Consider the following 19,046-nt stretch of genomic DNA (forward strand, 5'->3'; position numbering starts at 1 on the left):
TAGTGGTAACAATGAGTACCAGCGAACTATAAAGGGTTAATGGTCGATTAGCTCTGGAGCTTTACGATTGAAGGTAAGCAACGAGTATCGAGGATTGTCCAAGAACCCCAGGACGAAAAAATGCTGATAGAAAGATTCAGAATCTTCCGCCTCTCGTCGTTGAAGGAAACACGGGTTCACCGATCACGTACATGAACACATTCACCTCCACCGTGTGAAACGGATCGACGGAAACGGTCGACCGTGTGGATCGGAAATACGGGACCATTGCGATAGGACACATTCAGAGGATAACAGTCGCGCAAAGGGGTTCCTGGATCCTTCGAGGCTACGCGATATGGGCCAGTAAACACAGGAATAAAAATGGTACCGTAAGTTATACTCATCCTGCTCTTCCATACTCCATGCTCTCGCGCAAAGGGGACGACCACGGATGAAGAAAATGTTGGGATACCATTTATTGCATACTCGTGTTATATAATTAAATGATGGTGCAACAAATACATAGTTGCTAGCTTCCCAGCGCAAGCGTACATTCGCATATGTTTCGCAAAGCTGCAAGAACCTTCGAACGCGTATAATCGTTGGTATCCACGTCCCAATATCTCTAACGCGTCGACTGCAAAAGCGTATGGGTAAAGGAGTTGTATGTATAGAAAATGGGAGCATGAGTGTTCTGTTACAAAGGGTAGATGGGCGTACCAAAAAAAAAAAAATTGTAATTGTCCAACCAACGTTTGCACAGGGTTCTGACAATTCGCGTGGTATGCAACACGATCTATAAATCTGTGTTAGAAGCTTTATTAAATATGTCTCGGTGGACTCTCTGCCTCCAGTAGATCGGTTAGTTCAAGCTCCCGTTCATACATAGGAAGGAAAGGATTCAATTGGGCTTATTGATGCAATGTCTGACAACGTCCATGGCGAGAACCTCGCGCTTCTTGTGATGGGAACGAACGTGTCTGTAGACGTTACTGCGAAGTTTGCACCGATACCAACAGTAAGGACACTTGAATCGTGGATTCTGCCCGCAGGCATACAGCAGATGTCTGCTGAGGCTATTCTTCCTCTTGAAGATGCGACTGCACGTCGGACAGGGATGATGTCCTTCGTCGACGAACGCGAACGGTCGATATGAATACCTCGGACCATCCCTGTGCCCTGCAAACGACAGAAACAGATTGGCTACGGTTAATAGCGTGTCCAAAGTTTCCAGGGACAACGCGAAACGACCGAACAGAGAAAACGTGTGACTCTTTCATTCTATTTGCTCATCGTTAAGGCTCGAGGTAATCGTCCTGAGCGCGTGATCTGAAAATGGAAGACCAGAGAACCTTCTGCGTCTGAAAAGCGTCCGTGTCAATGAGAACAACGTTTCGTTTGCAACTCTTTATTCGTGGACCTCTCGAGGGGGTCGCCATCGATTCTCTTCGTAAACTTTAACGTTATCCAACTTCGATCGAGCGATCCGCGCTATCGCGAAATCGTTAACTCGGTAAACAGCATAGAAAACACAATATATTCGGCTGCAACGTTTGCTCGAGCAACTGATCACCGCACAACGACGAGTCTTAAGGAGTTTTTATTCAACTTTTACAAGTGTCGATGTACATGCTGTCCACGATAGATCCATGGTGCCTGTTTCTCACGTGTCTGTAGACATCGGAGGTTCTCCTGGATCGGTAGTCGCAGCAGGGACACTTGAAACGTGGCTCCTGGCAGCACTCGTATCGCACGTGCCTCTTCATGCTGTAGTTATGACTGAAAGAGCTGCCGCAGTTGTTAGGGCAGAGATACTTTTTCACGGCGACCGCCTGGAATTCGGCATTGGTGGCCAAGTAACAGTTGTAGATCGATTCGATGCCTGCAAAAGAAGAGAAACGCTATGGTCAAACAATCGCCGAGTATTTCCACCCACTACGAGACGTTCGTGCCACGAAGACTCGAGAAACGATCGAGCGTTCTTGATTCTTGCATTACGCGTGAATAAAAGGTTTGCCAGAATCGGGCGGAGTATACGACACCGAATATGCGACTAACAGCGGCAAAAGTGTACGTCACAGAAGCACGAAAACGATTTTCTAACGCGCGATAGGAGCTACGTATCGAAATCGTATACTTGACAGCGCAAGACGGACCCTACAACATAATGTGGCATGAGTGAGTAAGTAACGAGTAATTAGCCTGTGACAAAATAACGAGCAAAGGACGGAATTGTTAGAAATGAAAGAACCGTAGCTTTACAATGTATATATTTAAAGAAAATTTTGTGCCATAACAATAGTTCGCGACATCCATCCTAATGCAACTGCCGAACTGGTTCTACGTTTGTTGTTCGTTCTGTATTTTCTTTTTTTTTTCGAAACCGATAAGAATGTAAGTGACAAAGAACAATGCAACGGTGCGGGACAACAAGTACAACGGTAGAAAAATAACAGGACAAGGATTGTACGGGTTGGCCATTTATTAAGATTCCGTTGAGGTACAAGATTAATTTCCACCAGTGTCGATGCAGCATACGTCGCTGCCCTGATGCCTTCTGCGCACGTGTCTGTATACGTCCGACCTCCATCTCGAGCGAAATTCGCAAAACGGACATTTGAAGCGAGGACTTTGTTGGCACTCGTAACGCAGATGCCTGGTTAAAGAACCACGATGGGTAAACGAGCTTCCGCAGGCGTTCGAGCAGCTGAACCTTTTATTTGCGGCGTAGAATCGTTGGGCGGTCGAATCGCGCTGACTCTGACTCCCGGGAACGCGAGCGAAACGCGCGACGACGCCTGCAAAAGAAGATCAACTACTGAACGTAACACAATATCATCGAGCAACGCTGAAAGCAGTTTTCGTTAGAATCGTCGTAACGATGACAGGAGAAAGGAAACGAAACGTTTGGATAGAAGAACGCGCGGCTAGAAAGTACGGTCAATCTTGTCCGAGCGTCGCTGCGACACTTAGACGGAGAGCTGGGTGAAGTCGCCCGCGACTGCTCCACATTTGTAAAGCGTGACACAAAAGATCGAGAGGATCGATATCTATCGTGGAGTAAATGTACTCGACCTTCTTCGCGGGCTTTCGCGCCGCGCCTTACAAGCGTGGGATGAAGGCCTAACGCCATTAGGGGGGGGGGTGACAATGAAACTTAGAAAGGGTTGACTGTGCTCGGGACGTGGTAGAAAACTAAAGGTTTACAATAACAGCGAATGTAGAATCGCTGCGATGAATGGACCTCTTTATTTACAGTCTTAAATGCGAGTACAATTTGTGAAAGACGACGCTTGTACATAGCTCCTGGACTATCGAACTCGAGCGAAACGCGTGTGTCTGGTTCGACTTTGAATAATGCACGAAACCGATGGTATTCGATCGTCTCGCAAAACAAAAATTTGTGCCAAAAATATGCGTCGATTTACAAGCCCGTAATACTGTTCAAACAAAGTTTAGAAAGGATCGTGCTCAATGTTATCGACTAAATCCGTGAAACAAAAAGTTGAGAAATCCGATGAAATATAAAATGTTATGACTATACCCAATGCTTTGACACTTAAATTAAAGATTTTTCAAAAAGTGGAATTAATCGATTTGTGCATTGAACGGGGTCGTTCGAGACAGCGTTACGATACAGTGGAAGAGTCTCCAGGGGTATTAAGTGCGCTCCTGATGGGCGATCTTGAGGACATCGATCGCGTAGACCTTGCAGTTCTTGTGCCTTCTTCTGACGTGTTCGTAGACGTTGGCAGACTTCTTGCATCGATAGTCGCAGTGCGGGCACTTGAACCGTGGCTCCTGGCCGCACTCGTAGGTCAGGTGTCGGTTCAACGAGTACTTCTGGCTGTAGGCACAAGCGCAGTTGGGACACGGGAACTTCTTCGTCCTAAAGTTATTGTCAAAGTTAGGGAGTGGCGTTTGGGGCCAGATTTTGCCGATAGTTTGGACTTGGCTGCCTCCGATACCGATGTTGAACCCGAACACGGTGAACGGGGCCGTATCTGGAACGAAACGGGTCTGGCTGATTGTCAGTTTACATTGACGGTGTTCTCGACAACGATCTACGAGTCCCAATCGAATCCACATGTTCCCCGAAAGACGACGTTACGTGTACTAATTATCGAGACCTACCGAGCAAACATTGAACGAATAGTAACATTGGAGGAGAAAGAAGGAAAGATACAGGGACGAAATGTTTGTTTCGAGGACGCGCATAACATTGTCTGGAAGATACGTTTAGACAAATTTTCGTTGAGGAAACGTTTTATTGAAGAATCTCGAGTCTACGACGGGTAGCAATAGGACTGATACCGTTATAAAATATTATTTATTTTTTGTAGAAAACTGATGCTTTTACGTCGAATACTCGATTGTAAACCGATGTCTTATAAATGGAGCAGATATCGATAGGATGGTGAACAACGTATCTTACTTTTGATACTCGTACGATAGTATCGACGTCTGTCGATTTCGTTATAGCATTGCTCGAACATTCTTGTATACATACGTGTACCAGTCCTATCGCTAACGACAGGTATAAAAATTCGTAGTGTTCATTAAAGAAACGTTAAGTATTAAAAATATTTCCCAAGATACATGCCAGATAAATTAAAAATCTTACAACCACTCACACTTTTTACAATTCTCGCTACTTTGCCCGTTACACACTTTTACACATCGAGAAACGAAAGTTCCTCCAACGTACCACGTTCGTTGATAGTTGGATGCCGGCTTCTGACAACCATCGTTTGATACGAATAACAAAGCAGCTCTCGTGGTTGATACTAATCGAGGTTTCCATATCCTTTGAATAAGATACTCCGACGTTTCGTCGAGGTTCGTTCAATCGCTGAAGAAGCTAGCTGCAGCGCTGGCGACACGTCAAGATATTTTATCCAAAGAATACACCAGTAAGTCCTCGATTAGATGCTCGAAGACCACGAAGTGTCGTGTCGCGAAAGGCTGAAATATATTAAAACAGCTTTCGTCGTAAACTGACCAAGGTTCAGCGATGATTCACCGAACCATCTTCTCGTTCACGTCTACGATATCCACTGCTGTTGACTCTCTTGTTTGCCGCGCACGTCGAGAACGTACACCCTCAGACCAGGATGCATCCTACGCACGTGGGATCTGACGTTCGAGGAGTGCCTCGTGCGATACGAGCAGTAAGGACAGTTGAACCTCGGCAACTGTCCGCACTGGAACTTCAGGTGATTGTACAGATTGTTCTTACGCGTGAAAGCGTTACCGCACTTGTGACACGGATAACTTCTGTTTTGCTCGTTTCGAATGAGATCGTAGGCGCAATGAGGACCCTGCGCGTAACAAGACGGACGTATTACCGGATGGTGAACACCTGCGAACAGAAAAAGCCACCAAAAATGACTTCTGACGATGATTCGATGCCACCGATTTACGATTTAGCGATTCGACAGATGTGAAACTTACAAACTTTAATTGTCTTTTGCCTCGTGTTGCTCCCTAACGGTTGCAACGCGATACAGAAATCGGTACAAGGACTCCGAGCTATCCTAAAAAACGTATGCGAAACCCATTTCCGACATTAGCTGAACGTGGAAAAACATTGCGTCGTGGAGGCAAGAGGGGAAAGCGACGTAGACATTGCGAATACCGTAATCCCAGGGTGAATCGAACGAAATCAGTCGTGGTTTTGTTCCAGGAATTGGAGTTCCACTATAGTTCGAATTACAAGTGTTCGTTTTGGATATCCAGGGATTACCGTGCTCTATGCGCAGGTGCATAAAATGTGTCTTTTTCCTTTTTCCTTGTTTCTTTTTTGTTCTTACAAGCTAAAAGCATCGTCGCCCGATGGTATAATACATACAACAGCCTGTAAAAAATATTCCCGCGACTAGACACGAAACGGATCGAAGATATCGCGAAATTCGGAACAACTCGCGTCGTTGACGAGTACACGGTTCGCATCGCCTAGCAACGGTCCAGGTCGAGGGTCAGATCGATTAGGAGTGCTGGGGAACTTCGATCTTGCTTATGTCCACGACGTAGACCGCGTTGCCAGGGTGAGTCCTGCGCACGTGGGCTCGCACGTCCCACGGATGCCTCGTTCTGTAGACGCAATAAGGACAATTAAATCTTGGCGACGGTCCGCACTCGTACTGCAAATGATACTCGAGGTTGCTTTTCCGGTTAAACACGCTGTGACAATTCCCACATGGAAATTTTTGCGCGTGATGGACGTCCGTGGGCGAATACGTCCTTCCCCTGGGCGAGTAAGGCCAACAGACGTTCGTGTCCAGCTGATGCGGCGCTAAGTACATCGGCTCTGAAAAAAGCACAATTCGTTCGTTCATTCCGAGTGTTCCGAGCATTATCGGATCGTTATGAGACCTAAGCAACGCCCACGGTTACGTGGATAATCTACGAAATGCGATATTCGCTGTATGACAATGATTTTCGTACGATTCGATCGCGTACCTTGGTATCTCGGTTGGCTTAGAATGATCGCTATGCGGGGTGGTTCGCGCAACTTCGACGAGCCGTGTCGATGAAACCATTCGAGATACGAAAAGAGAATTTATAAGAGAAAATCGAACGGTCTCGGATGTTTCCTCGACGTAGTTTTGTATGCTTTACGAGAAAGTGTTTAGAGCGTCCAAAGAGCTGCTGGTTGGAAGGATATTCAACTTAGCGAAGGACTTACGGAAAGTTCTTATCTCAAAATAACAGCTTGCTGGACAAACTCCTCGATACTTTTTTTTTTTTTTTTCATAGAGAATAAAGCGTCACAGCGTCGGATGATACTTGAAAAATCAGAGGATTCCATTAAAGAGAAGGTGGATCGAAGCATCCAAAACCCAAGGACTAAAATTTTCTCTCGTTTCTCCTTTTCGATCCAAAGTATTCCAGGCGACACAGCTCGCTGCAATTTCGCGTGACACCCCGTATACTTTTCTCAGCATGTAGACCGGACCCTCGTGAACGATGATCACCAGCGATTATATGACTGTTCTTTGCTACAAGGGATAGTACGAAACGAATATTGCGAATGAGAGCATGCACGCAAAGCGTTTCAAAGGACGAATTCGGGAAGACCTTGTTCTTTTCTTTTTTTATTCAATGATCGTTTCGCTATAGTTACGGGACAATACATGGGGATCTCCTCGTTACTGCTGGCCGCTCATTATATCGATAACGTAGACTTCGAGATTGGGATGTTTCCGGCGCACGTGAGCTTTAACGTTGGACGTGTGTTTCGTCCTGTAAGGACAATAAGGGCAGTTGAATCGCGGCGATTGCCCACAGGCGTACTTCAAATGATGGAGCAGATTGTAGCGCCAGTTGAACGAGCCACCGCACTTCGGGCAAATGTGTTTGACGATATCTTGAGGATGACGATCCGTAGCGCGGCGCGCTTGATTCCTGCCGTAACCGTACATCTGATTCAGTAGCTTCCCTGGAAAATTCAGACGTTCTTACGGTTAATTCTCTCAGTTCGTGCACCGACGTGCTTAACTGTTCAGTTCTAAACATCGACAGTGCTGTTTAAAGCGATACCGTTTTCATTACGCCAGCAAAACTCTTCTCGAGACGCCCGCGTTTCTCGATCGTTCTGCGGGTGAATGGAATTAACCCAGATAAGGCTGAACGTTCTTTGCGACGCAGTCTAATCGATCAAAAGCTATGAGATATCGGCATCGTTCCTAAACCGGGCCTTCCGTACATTTAGAAGGACGTCAGCCGTAACTGGGTTACGGGATCTCTTACAAAACAACGCAGTTTTTCTACAAACAAACTGGTCAAGTCTAGTGATAAGAACTTGGCGTGCACGCGCAAATATACTTGTTTTCGTACTTTCCACGTTTATTGCGAGATCTTGGGTACAAAGGAAGAGTGTCACTTATTATTCTTATGCGTCGAAGGTACCTCGCTACCGCATACACGATACCTGGTCTTCTTATCAAAGTACAAAAAAAGAAAAATGAAACACTCCTATCCAGTTTTCTATGTCCTCTCGAACGTTACGTTAAGTTCCTTTTTGTTTTAAATAAGTTGCAGTAAAGTCTTTCGAAAAATGCGAGCGTAGTATCGCGGATTAAGGGATTCGAGGGGAGAGGTAATCGTCGACAGTTAAGACAGATTAATCCCTTGATCGTCTGTTCTACGCCTCTTAGCGATTCATGAATCCAACCGTGGCGGCCGATTGCCACAGTCTTCGTTAACGAATACATTTTTGTATTTAAACTTGTCCTACGCGCGTTGGAGCAATTACAAATCTCGACGACGCTACCCTACACTGTACAATACAGAAGGAGAATTTCTAAGATTACACAGCGATACTCTAAGGATACATTCGATCAACTTATGGGTATACGTTGTCAGCCGTCGCCACGTCCGAAAGGACACGGGGTTACGCTAAGTGCGGACGCCATTTTCGGCGTACAACCATACAAATCGAGCGAGCTTTTCCTCGTTGAAGTTGAGAGAATCTCGACACCTATTCAACAGGATTATCCTTCCACCTTACAGACGTCGATAGCGTATACGTTGTTACCGGGATGTCTTCTGCGCACGTGTGCACGCACGTTAGACACGTGTCTCGTCCTGTGAGGACAGTAAGGGCAGCTGAATCGCGGTAATTGACCGCATTCGAACTTGGAGTGATAGTAGAGATTGTTCTTGTGACTGAAGACGCTCGGACACGTGGGACACGGGAACTTTTGCTTCTCGCCGTTACCGAGGAGTCCGGTTTTTTGATAACTCCGACGTCTTTTACCGATGGGCACCGTGCACGGATAATCTGACAGGGAGAACCCTGAAACAGAAACGAGACGAGAATTTCGTCAAACACTCGGTTTGCTCAACGAAGGCTTGGTTTCTGCTTGAATGTTTATCGTTTCATCGAGATAGTTGGAAACAACATGCCTTCGAACGTTCCAGCTGACCTTATCAGCGACTCCGGATCAATTCGTTCGTTCAAAGGGTTTACGTAAACGTGACAGGAGCAGAGGATGTCGGATGATCGGGTGCCGCGTGTTTGCGAATGGACGTAATTCACAAACCGTTGATTTTAACTTTGTATATTTAAAAAAGAGACAGATCTGTTCGATCCATATCCATTAAGTACAGAGTTTGTTCGTGTTCGTGGGTTCTGGAATTCGCGGAACTGTAACTTTGCAACATCTACTACCGGAAAATACAATGCAGGTCTAGGTAGCGTTAGTCGCGAACAATTGTACTATGAGTAAAACAGTTGCGAGTTCTGCGAGTTGCAGGAACAAAGGTGACATCGTTGACTCTACGCGTTTCGCGCGAACGCGTCCTGTCGTTCGCGCGTCACAGATATGCGCAAGGTCCGTCGCGATTCACGCGAAAACGTGTGGGTAGATGCGAAATGGATACGTTGTTTGGCACTGACAGTCTTCGGGGCAGCATTCAGCTAAGGTACGCGCGGGTCGGTTGCTCGCGAGACTTCCGTTCTATTTGATGATTCGTTCCATCGCAGCTTCCGTTGACGAAACGTAAACACTGGAGGAAGAAACATTGAACTCCTGAAAAGAAACAAAATCGCGTTCAACCCCGACTGCTCTGACTCTTCCTGGGTCGTTATCTTCCGTATGCACGCGAAGATAAGGAAAAGACGTCGAAAATAGGGGAAGATTGCTCGATCGTACCCTTGAACGATGCAAGACTCGAAGAAAATTTATCACTTTCCGTGACGCGTATGCGCCCCACGCTGAACTTTCCGTTCAAGCCATTAGGTATTGTATTTGTTAAATTAATACCTAGAAAAATTAATTTATTTTGCATTAGAAATTAATTTTTTAAACTGAAAGTCTTCAAAAAATGGTCTGGCAAGGAACGTGTTATTCGTGACAATAAACATATTTCAATAGCGCTCGACTCTGTATTCCGCGAGGTACGGTAGTGGTCAAATAAATGAAATCAAGTCGCACAAGGGTGGAAAGGTGAGGGTGATCGAACTAGACGACAGAAATAAGTTAGATACGATAACAAGGGAACGCTAAAAATTCTTATTATGTTATACACAGTGCAGAGGATGTCTTATTCGATCGAGTACCAACTGTACTAAATTCTCAGCACACGATTCGAGCAATTTTCCCCTAAGAGACGTCGGTCTCTACCGTTCTTCGCGACGACGACGTCGATTCTTCCGGAGAAGGTCCGCGACGTGGCTCGTTCGTTTTTCCGCTTGATCCCGTCGCGTTACTCGTCGACGTTTTCCAGCTGACGGTATTCTTCTTCGGAGACGAGACGCTTGTCGTCTTCGGGGTCGTCGGTTTCAAGCAGCGTACTGCTGCAGCTGACTTAGGTCGACGGTGTAGACCTCTCTTCCTGGATGACACTTGCGCACATGTCTACGCGCGTTCGAGATATGCCGCGCACGATAAGTGCAGTAAGGACAGTTGAACCGCGGCTTCTGGCCGCACTCGAACTTTTGATGATAGGTCAGGCCGCCTTTCCGACTGAAGACACTGGTGCAATTGGAGCAGGGAAACTTCCGCGGGAGCATTTGCGAGGTGTCGGAGAGGGGCACGATCGAGGGATTACTCGGCACCATATGCTGCTGAAGGAGAAAGTTCTGCGAGGGCGTCGGGACGCCGGTGAACACGCAGTATTTCAACCCTGGAACAGAAACAGAAACGCGACACCGCTGTCAGAGTTCTTCGTATTGCCAGCGTACCACCGGTGGTAGATGCTAGAAGGAAAAGTAAGAATCGTGGAAGCTGGAATCGGTCAAACCTTCTTCGATTGCCATAACGTTAACGGCCATCGAGCTCGTTCCTGCGGGCTTGGGATCTTCCGTGAAGAGGATGAAATAAGAAAAGAGGCTCGTTGCTCGTGCAGTGGCAGCTGATTGCTTTATTGATCAACCAAAGAATCGATTCGTGATCGGTTAGGGTCGGCGACGCCGGCCGCGAAAGATAGAACGAATACTGTTAACGATCTACACCAGTGTTTCTTAATCATTTTAGATCTTTAGAGAAAGAACGTAAAGGTAACGAAAAAGCGAATATTTATAATACCAAGCCATGTTAATTTCGTTCCCCTCAAAAATGGAAAGTAACTAGCGCAGGCTTTCTCTTAGGATCCTTACAGTCATCGCGCACTGGTGACGTCCCTTGTGTAAAAATACCATGGCTAACCGTGAATTAACGATCGCGCTGCTTGAACGGAAAATTGAAAACGTAGATCCGTGCTCTTAGGTTTGCACTGCTCTAGGGGTCGAGAACCACCGATCTACGTGACCTGGACGTTACTACTGGCAAAAGATAAACGAAGCAAGGGCGGAACCGTAGTCGATTAAAAGCTCTGGGAGATCTTCGCGGTGTCGAGATCTTCCATGGAAGAAGTCCCAAAGGGGTCGCGTGACACGTCGATCACGTTGACTTTATACCCGTAGTGTTTCCTGCGCACGTGGGCACGGATGTTCGACGACTTCTTCGACGCGTAATTGCAATAAGGGCAGCCGAATCTCGGCAGTTGTCCGCACTCGAACTTCAGGTGGGAATAAAGATTGTTCTTCCGGTTGAACGTGCTCGTGCATTTCGGACAGGGAAATCTGCTCTTGTTACGGTGCTGGAACTCCACCGTGGTTCTTGGTAACGCGTTGCAAGGTATCTTGAAGCCGCCCAGGTGTTCCAGATCTGCAAGAAAATGTTTGGAGCTCGTCAGAGTCCGCGATCGAGTGACGAACGGCGGTTCGACTATATCCGATAAGTAAGGTCGATTAAGAAAAGGTCCGAGAGACGGACGGAAACGGTGTTAGTGATCTACGAACGTATATGGAAGCGAGAAGGATCGGGTCGAGAAACGGTGAAACGACTTGGACGACCGGTTAGCCTCTTTCGAGTGTTCTTCCTCGGGGATACACATGTAGCTTTTCGGGCGAAAGAAATGCAACTTTTATTTCGGTTCTGTACACAGTATTGGATAGAGCCTTCAAATTTCCGCGCTTTAAACATTAACGCAATGCGGTCCTGTCAAGAATTCTCGCGGGTCAAGGCTGCTCGGGGATGGATATCGTTCCTCCTCCTCTTCAAAGTCTCTATCAGCCTTTAAACAAAATAGTCAACTCTCGATGAAGTCGAAATTCTGTGTGTGCAAATGTACATGTATACAAAACCCTAGCTAAAACTACGAGATCTATCAGAAAAATAGTTTTACTTAGCAATTCGGTCCCCGACCAGCGAAAATCCTTGAAAAGGACCACGTGGACGCGACACGATGCAAACTTTCATTGGATCGTTACGCGCAGAGATCAACGAAACTTTGATACTCGACGGTTTCGGTTTGATCGGTGTCTTTTTTTTCTCAGAGGGTGGTCGATCCTGATCTAGAGTAACTAGATGCAACTCGCGTTAAGATCGATCACGTAAACGGCGCAGCCGAAGTGAACGGAGCGTACGTGCGCGCGGATGTTGGACGTTTTCTTCGAACGGTACCCGCAGTAAGGGCACTTAAACCTCGGCAACTGTCCGCACTCGTACTTCAGGTGCTTCTGCAGATTGTTCTTCCGGTTGAAGACGCTGCTGCAATTCGGACAGGGGAACCTGGCGTTCGGAACGTGTTGCATCGCGAACGACGTCGACGCGTCCCGTCCGGCCATTAGACGGTCGGAGAGAAACTGCTCGTCTGCAAGCATAAAGAAACGATTGCAAAATGCTAGCTGTGTGTGCGCTCGGTCCACCAACGAGTTTCTCTGTTTCCGATCCCCCCCAAAAGAAGAAACGAGACAACAATTGTACAATGTTAATGCAAGGTTGCGCTACGACTCTGTTACGTTAACCAACGAAGAGTTACAATATCAGGAGGGACTCTTCGTTCTCCTATTCATCGAGGTCGTATGCTCTATGGTCTCGTACAATCTTAGGCGCTGCAAGGATACGTACTCTTGAATTTTCTTTATTTGCGACGATAAAACACCAAAGGATTTCACTCGTAAATCGTTTCCTTTTTCCTTCTATTCCTAAAAACCTTTGAATCCCTTCAGGTCCCTCGGGATATTTTCCCCGCGAAGAAAGTCTGATGTTGGACGCGTTGCATTCGGATGGCAAGTAAGAATAACGACTAACGTATTATCTAAATAAACCTTTAATCGTGATAGCCATACAATTGTTTCGTTGCGACGAAATCTGTAACTGGAAAGTCACCACCGTCGAAGAAGCGAAGCGCCAACGATGCTACCGTGGAAACGCGATCACGTTAGACGGACGCATCCTCGGATAAAATTTTATTCGCGAAAAGGCGATTACTCGCAACAGAAAGCACCGATTATTCGGATAACAGATATATCTAGATAAATCACCCACTGGATTCTTGCTTGTAAACGTTTAAAAATAAACGTAACGCGGGTACTGCGAGCTGTTCAATATTCAATATTGGCTGAATAACATAAATTAACACCAAACCTAACGACGTTCATTTGTAACTATTTCTATCGTGATGGGACGAACGACTAGTCTTAAAGATACTTCCATGAAACAATTGTACATAATTTACATATAGCACGTAAGAACTGCACACGAAAATTTGAAAACTGTCATTTTACCGGTCGTGGTATGTTTAGTGTTAACGTGATGTAAACTGCAACTTTGGAATATCCATGTTGGTCGTAGGTGATGTTTCAAGATTCAATATCCGAAGACTGAATCTGTACGTTAATGAATATCGAATAAACTTCCAGCGAGGCCCGCGTCGCGTTTACCTTTCCGTCAAGATTATTATCTAGGTATAGATTTATTCGAATAGCGTTCGACTCTGGCTACCCAGGAGCGACCTATTGCGCGTAACGTTGATAATGCGATTGCTGTTTGAGATCGATGTACCACACCGATTGGCCACGATGCTTGCATCGCACGTGTTTGTAAAGATTCGATATCAATTTCGAGCGATGGAGACAATATGGACATTGGAATCTTGGTGGCTGACCGCATTGATAGCGCAAATGCTCTTTAAGACCTCTCCATCTGGGAAACACGCTCGTGCAATTCGGACAGCCAAACCGACCGCTTATCGACGTCCTCCTGATCGATCTGGAAACTAAAAGCATAAATCTTCGTTATGCTGGGAAAACGTCACGATCACTGGAGCGCCTCGAGTCGCAGGAGTTATTTAGAGATAACGCTTTAAAGAAAAAAAAAAAAAAAAAAAAACAAATAAACAGAAAAGAAAAAAAAGGAACCTGCCGTGAAGATGAATTTAGGAGGGTGTCGTTTATCGAGAAACGCTCAAGAAGGCAAAATTTCACAAAGTTCTTTATTCGTCCAATACGCGAATACATTGGGAAGGTTGACGTCGAGTACGTTGGACGAAAATTATACGATCCCTCGTGTCGTCTGCAGAGTAGTTCTGCTTGCTCGATTAAATGGTACTCCCGCGGACAAACACAGCCCGCGCGTATCCTCTAGCCAACAGAAACCTGAAAACGAAAAGCATCTCGTCAGAACGAATTTTCCCAACTTCGTTGCGACACCTACGATACGCATGAATGTCTCGGTTGTCCGTAAAGACTCGCGAACACGTCAGTTTTTAAATCAACAACCACGAGATCATGCGAGCATCGTCGAGGAAAAGCTCACGGTGTGTTCTGTTTTAAATGTAGTTTTATTGCACAAACACAGGAATCCCCGACTAAACGAATCCGTGGAGCGCGTTCGACGCGAGTTTTATATAGCTAAATTTGGCAACCGATAGATATCCTGAACGTAAACCGCGTTGCCTTCGTGTTTCCTCCGGATGTGCTTCTGTACGTTCGACGTCTTCTTCGAGATCAAGTCGCAGTACGGGCATTTGAATCGAGGTGGTTGGCCACACTCGTATCTCAAGTGGGTAAGCAGACTTCGTTTCTGTCTGAAAACACTCGTGCAATTGCTGCAAGGATACTGGGTCGGACTGTTCGGTACGAACGATCTGTAAAGTCTGCTGCGTTGTCCTGCAGTCAGTAACAGTCTCGACGCAGCGAATCGTTTGAAACCTGCAAACATCGAATCGCTGGTCAGTGAACATCTTCACGCAACCGCAACAACGACGAATTGATTGAAAATAAAAGGTTCCAGGCGTATAGATGCTTCGTGAGGTCCGTGCTACGATACGACAAATCCTCTGTGTAAGAAAACAATGCTTCGTCGTCGCACCTACTGCGCAGCAGCAACGTTTCAAACGCAGAAGAAGTTTACTGGATCGTGATTGGTAATCATGCCAATAAAAGCCAACGAAAAATCAAAGGAACGCATGTAACGTGACGCACTGTATCGGATGCGGCGAGCTGTGTCGAAACCAGAAATGGGCGTCGTCCGCATACAAGAATTGTTCGAAAAAATCGCATCAACGTACTCGATCACCTTCTAAAGTGATCTATCTTTCGTATTTTCTATTTTGATTTTTATTCGGATGAGGATTTCGCCCATCTCTGATCGAAAAGCCTTTATTCGAGGCCATTTGTGGACAAGGCTGGGAACATACTGTTAATAACTGTGATTAATGATGGATGAATCGGACACAATTACATGTGATTATTATAACTTTCCATATTTATTCGAATAAGAGATGAGGAAACAGGTCAAACTCCAACATTTATTTAACATAGGAATACTTTGCCGTCCCTAGCTCCAGCCTAACGCATATCAAACAAGTACGGTTATTATTTTTCTTGGTGGATGAACGATCAACGAAGAACGACTGTGTGACAAACCAAGTTACACGATACATTCGTCGATGTTATTAAGAATGACCGCCCATTTTACAGAAATGGCGCTGCAACCATTTAGGGATCACATAGCACTGTTCCAGGTGAGCCCGCCACTCGCAGAATCTGCTAAAATTCATTCGGCAGTACTTGCACGTGTAATCATGCGCAGCAAGTTTGAATCTGCACGCTCCTAGATCTCGTTGGCCCAGTACCAGCCCTCCGATTTCTGCAACATCAGAGGCAGTTCCATCAGAGACCCGCAACCTCTTCTCGACTTGCTCGATTTCTTCCCTGAACTATCAAGGTACATTGGGTACCGAAACGTAAAACTAAGCGGACACAGTGAAAATGAAGTAATAACGTATCTTCGAGTAAAAAATACGGAATAGCCTGAGTTTTCTTTATTATCTTCGACGCTTCGACATTAAAATCGCATGAAAAAGAACTTGGCAACGATAAAAATTAGAGTATAATGAAGTACGCATGTCAACAACTGCGGACACTTCTGTTTCGAGCAGTGTTTTCTATGGATTATAGATTCCAGTTAGCATTTCGTCCTCTTGTCGCAACATATCGCAACACTTGCATACGCAGATCAACAGTCGTCTGCAGATAACGCGTTCGTGCAATTTTAACGAGCACGAAGAAGAAAATATTTGACCACAGATATTGCAAACATTACTCGTAATCGCTCTAGTGCCGTCGAAGCTTGTCAATGCTTGATTGGGAGCACCGTCTTTGCGTTTGTGACACTCAACTTTGTAGCCTGAAACAAAATTAAAAAAAAACGGTTACTCCAGTTCCGTCGCTGCAATTTCTCGAGAATCGAGCCTTTCGGCTTTCATAGGAAAGGAACTTTGCATTGGACGGTCCAGAGTAGGACAAGCTTTATTTCGAATGAGGAATAACGAGGAATTCCCAAAGATTTATTCGCGAATAACGCCGTTCATCGTCGTGCTGAAAGCAGAATAGGAGAAACTCGGAGTAATATGGGCATACTCGACTTTCCAAAATAAATAAAAATGAGGGGAACGCCAAATTTTAATACACGTATCGTAAACAATTGTTACACGCTGATATTTTATTTACCCATTCGTACAATTTCATCCGCACTCACAGGTCCCGAGCGAGAGGAAATATAAATCATGTAACAACGTTGATATCTCGTGAAAAAGCGGTGTTAATCCAAGCATCTAGTATGGGGAAATGTGGACAGTATGGATTGAAATGTATTTCATTGAGAATGTAACGTGAAATAAAATTTACCATAGTTATTTATTTACAATCTACCTATCTATATATACAAGGCGAAACATCTAACATGCTCACCTGAAATAACTTATAAATTATGCGTTGCATGAAAAATTTCTTTATACAAACGTTGTACAATAGGTGAAGGTGTTTCGAAGGTCGAAAATCAACTTGATTTTCTCAAATGGAATGTCTTAATACTTATGGACTCTATCTCTAATAGCGAACGAGATAGTACGCTTCGTTTCTCATCAATTTTACTACGAAGCAATTGTAATTCGTTACGTTAATAAATTAGAGTACGTGAAGTGAAAAGTAGCGTCGCTATGATTGTAAACGAACATACGAGAAGTGCTCACACGTACTGGACGTTAAAACATTGGTGGCCATATTATCTCGAAAGCCAGTGCCCGTATTCTCCCAAGCAGGCTGTTCTTCGAAAAAGTGTTTCTCGTAGAATTCCTTATGACTGGAGTGTACCGACATTAAATGGCCCACTTGGCAGATGCATTATTTCGAAAGTAGTTTTGTATACGATGTTCCAATGACAGTCCCAAATGAACCCATCGAACGTCTACATTTCAACCTGATCTACCGTTAACTTACGAACTTACGCCTTTAATCGATAAATACTTTACGCAGTGTTCATCTTCTCGTCCGAGTTAGTGGTGGACATGCTTGTATCGTGTAGATCAGAGGTGCAGTTGCATTTGCGTTGCATTTGCGATTGCTCTTAATACGAACCAATTTACATACGTGGATGCTCGGTGCTTTTACGAAGCAATCAAAGAGCAAACGGGAATTTCCTTTTAATTTCAATTAATTTTGAGTGATTTCGACGGTGCTGTTAAAAACTGATCGTCCAATTTACGAATGCCAATTTCGACGATTCCATCGTCGTTTATGATCGATGCAAACCACCCGAGAAAGACTCGCGGATTACAATGCTAACCATATTTCCGGTGAATAAATAACGAGTAGTGTTCCTAAATAAACTTCGGATATGTATCGTTTGCGAAACCTATCTTCCTCCTTCTTCTTCTCCAAAGTGTTCTATCCTTTTTGATTACACGTTTCGCTAGTTCGAACGAAAAAAAAGGCATTCACAGTATTCGGTAAAAGTTCGGAACCTAACGTGTTAATAACGAACTCTGGAGAGTTGCTTGTACAAATCGATGATCTGCAGCTTCTCGTCCTTGTGCATCCGTCGCACGTGGACGTACATGTTCGAGGAAAATTTCGCCTTCTTCGTGCAATAGGGGCATTGATATCGCGGCTCCTTGCCGCATTGAAAGTGGCAGTGAGTCTTCATGTCCGAGAGTCGAGTGTAACCGCTGTTGCACCTCGGACAGTAAAACTTTTTCCTAGGCGTGGGGCGTTGTACAACGACACTGTCCGGCCAGTGAGTTCTAGAAACAGACGGTATCATCGATTCCTGGCGACATCCGCTCGGTTCCACGAAGAGAAACGACTCGTCCTTCGCGTCCTTGCCGGAATCGCCCCTCGACTGGAATGCCTCGGACTGCATGGATCCCCCGGGTACCATTTCCGGACGAATAAACGCCGAATGCAGTCGGGCGTACAGCGAATCTAGAAAAAGAATCGAATTTTCGTTGCTAGTTAGTGCCAAGCAAAACGACAACGAACCGACGACATCGGATAGAAATTACATTCGCCGTCCATGCTTCGATCTTCTAAGCGCGCGCGGGTTTTCGAGCTACTTCGGGTTCGTAACGATCTAATCGAAGAAAGGAATTCTATGCGAGAGGCTACACTTTATTCTCACAAGTGTCCCATAACAACTGGAATAACGCTAATATTTCGCTTCAAATCAATTCAACGGTTACATGATTTATTTAATGAAATTGCACTTCGAAACTTTCGATGTGAACCAATTTCTGTACGAACGATTCGTCGATGATGGCCGCTCCGAAACTCGGTTCAGTCGAGAATTACTGTTGGATGATGACCTTCGAAGCGTAACCTAATGTCCTGAAACGAAACGTTACACTCGACGATATATACAATTTTTATGGTTGACATTGCATCTTCATCCCCGATGTGCATCCTGGACACCTCGTACGGTATGCTTTTGTATCGTGTAGTCCCCGCATTC

General features: G+C 45.3%; 1 protein-coding gene across 23 annotated transcripts in view; it reads right to left on the minus strand.

The window, feature by feature from the left end:
* The window catches only part of LOC128886204 (longitudinals lacking protein-like), a 56,804-nt gene that overhangs the window by 5,115 nt on the left and 32,643 nt on the right, over positions 1–19,046 (minus strand). For 3 of the 23 annotated variants that reach the window (XM_054140871.1, XM_054140870.1, XM_054140869.1), the window contains exon 7: positions 1,000–1,161. The exons of 5 other annotated variants lie outside the window; for them this stretch is intronic. In XM_054140871.1, the coding sequence (XP_053996846.1) occupies positions 1,000–1,161 (162 nt within the window). Of the gene's footprint in view, positions 1–999; positions 1,162–1,420; positions 1,865–2,345; positions 2,781–3,207; positions 3,987–4,263; positions 5,345–5,436; positions 6,293–7,061; positions 7,424–7,493; positions 8,783–9,031; positions 9,519–10,112; positions 10,615–10,824; positions 11,637–12,397; positions 12,625–14,182; positions 14,411–14,679; positions 14,966–18,053; positions 18,521–19,046 lie in introns of those variants that run through there. 15 more of the 23 variants (XR_008459781.1, XR_008459780.1, XM_054140879.1 and 12 more) reach the window with 15 other exon arrangements.

The sequence above is a fragment of the Hylaeus anthracinus genome, unplaced genomic scaffold (assembly GCF_026225885.1).
Source record: "Hylaeus anthracinus isolate JK02 unplaced genomic scaffold, UHH_iyHylAnth1.0_haploid 11982, whole genome shotgun sequence".
NCBI lineage: Eukaryota > Metazoa > Arthropoda > Insecta > Hymenoptera > Colletidae > Hylaeus > Hylaeus anthracinus.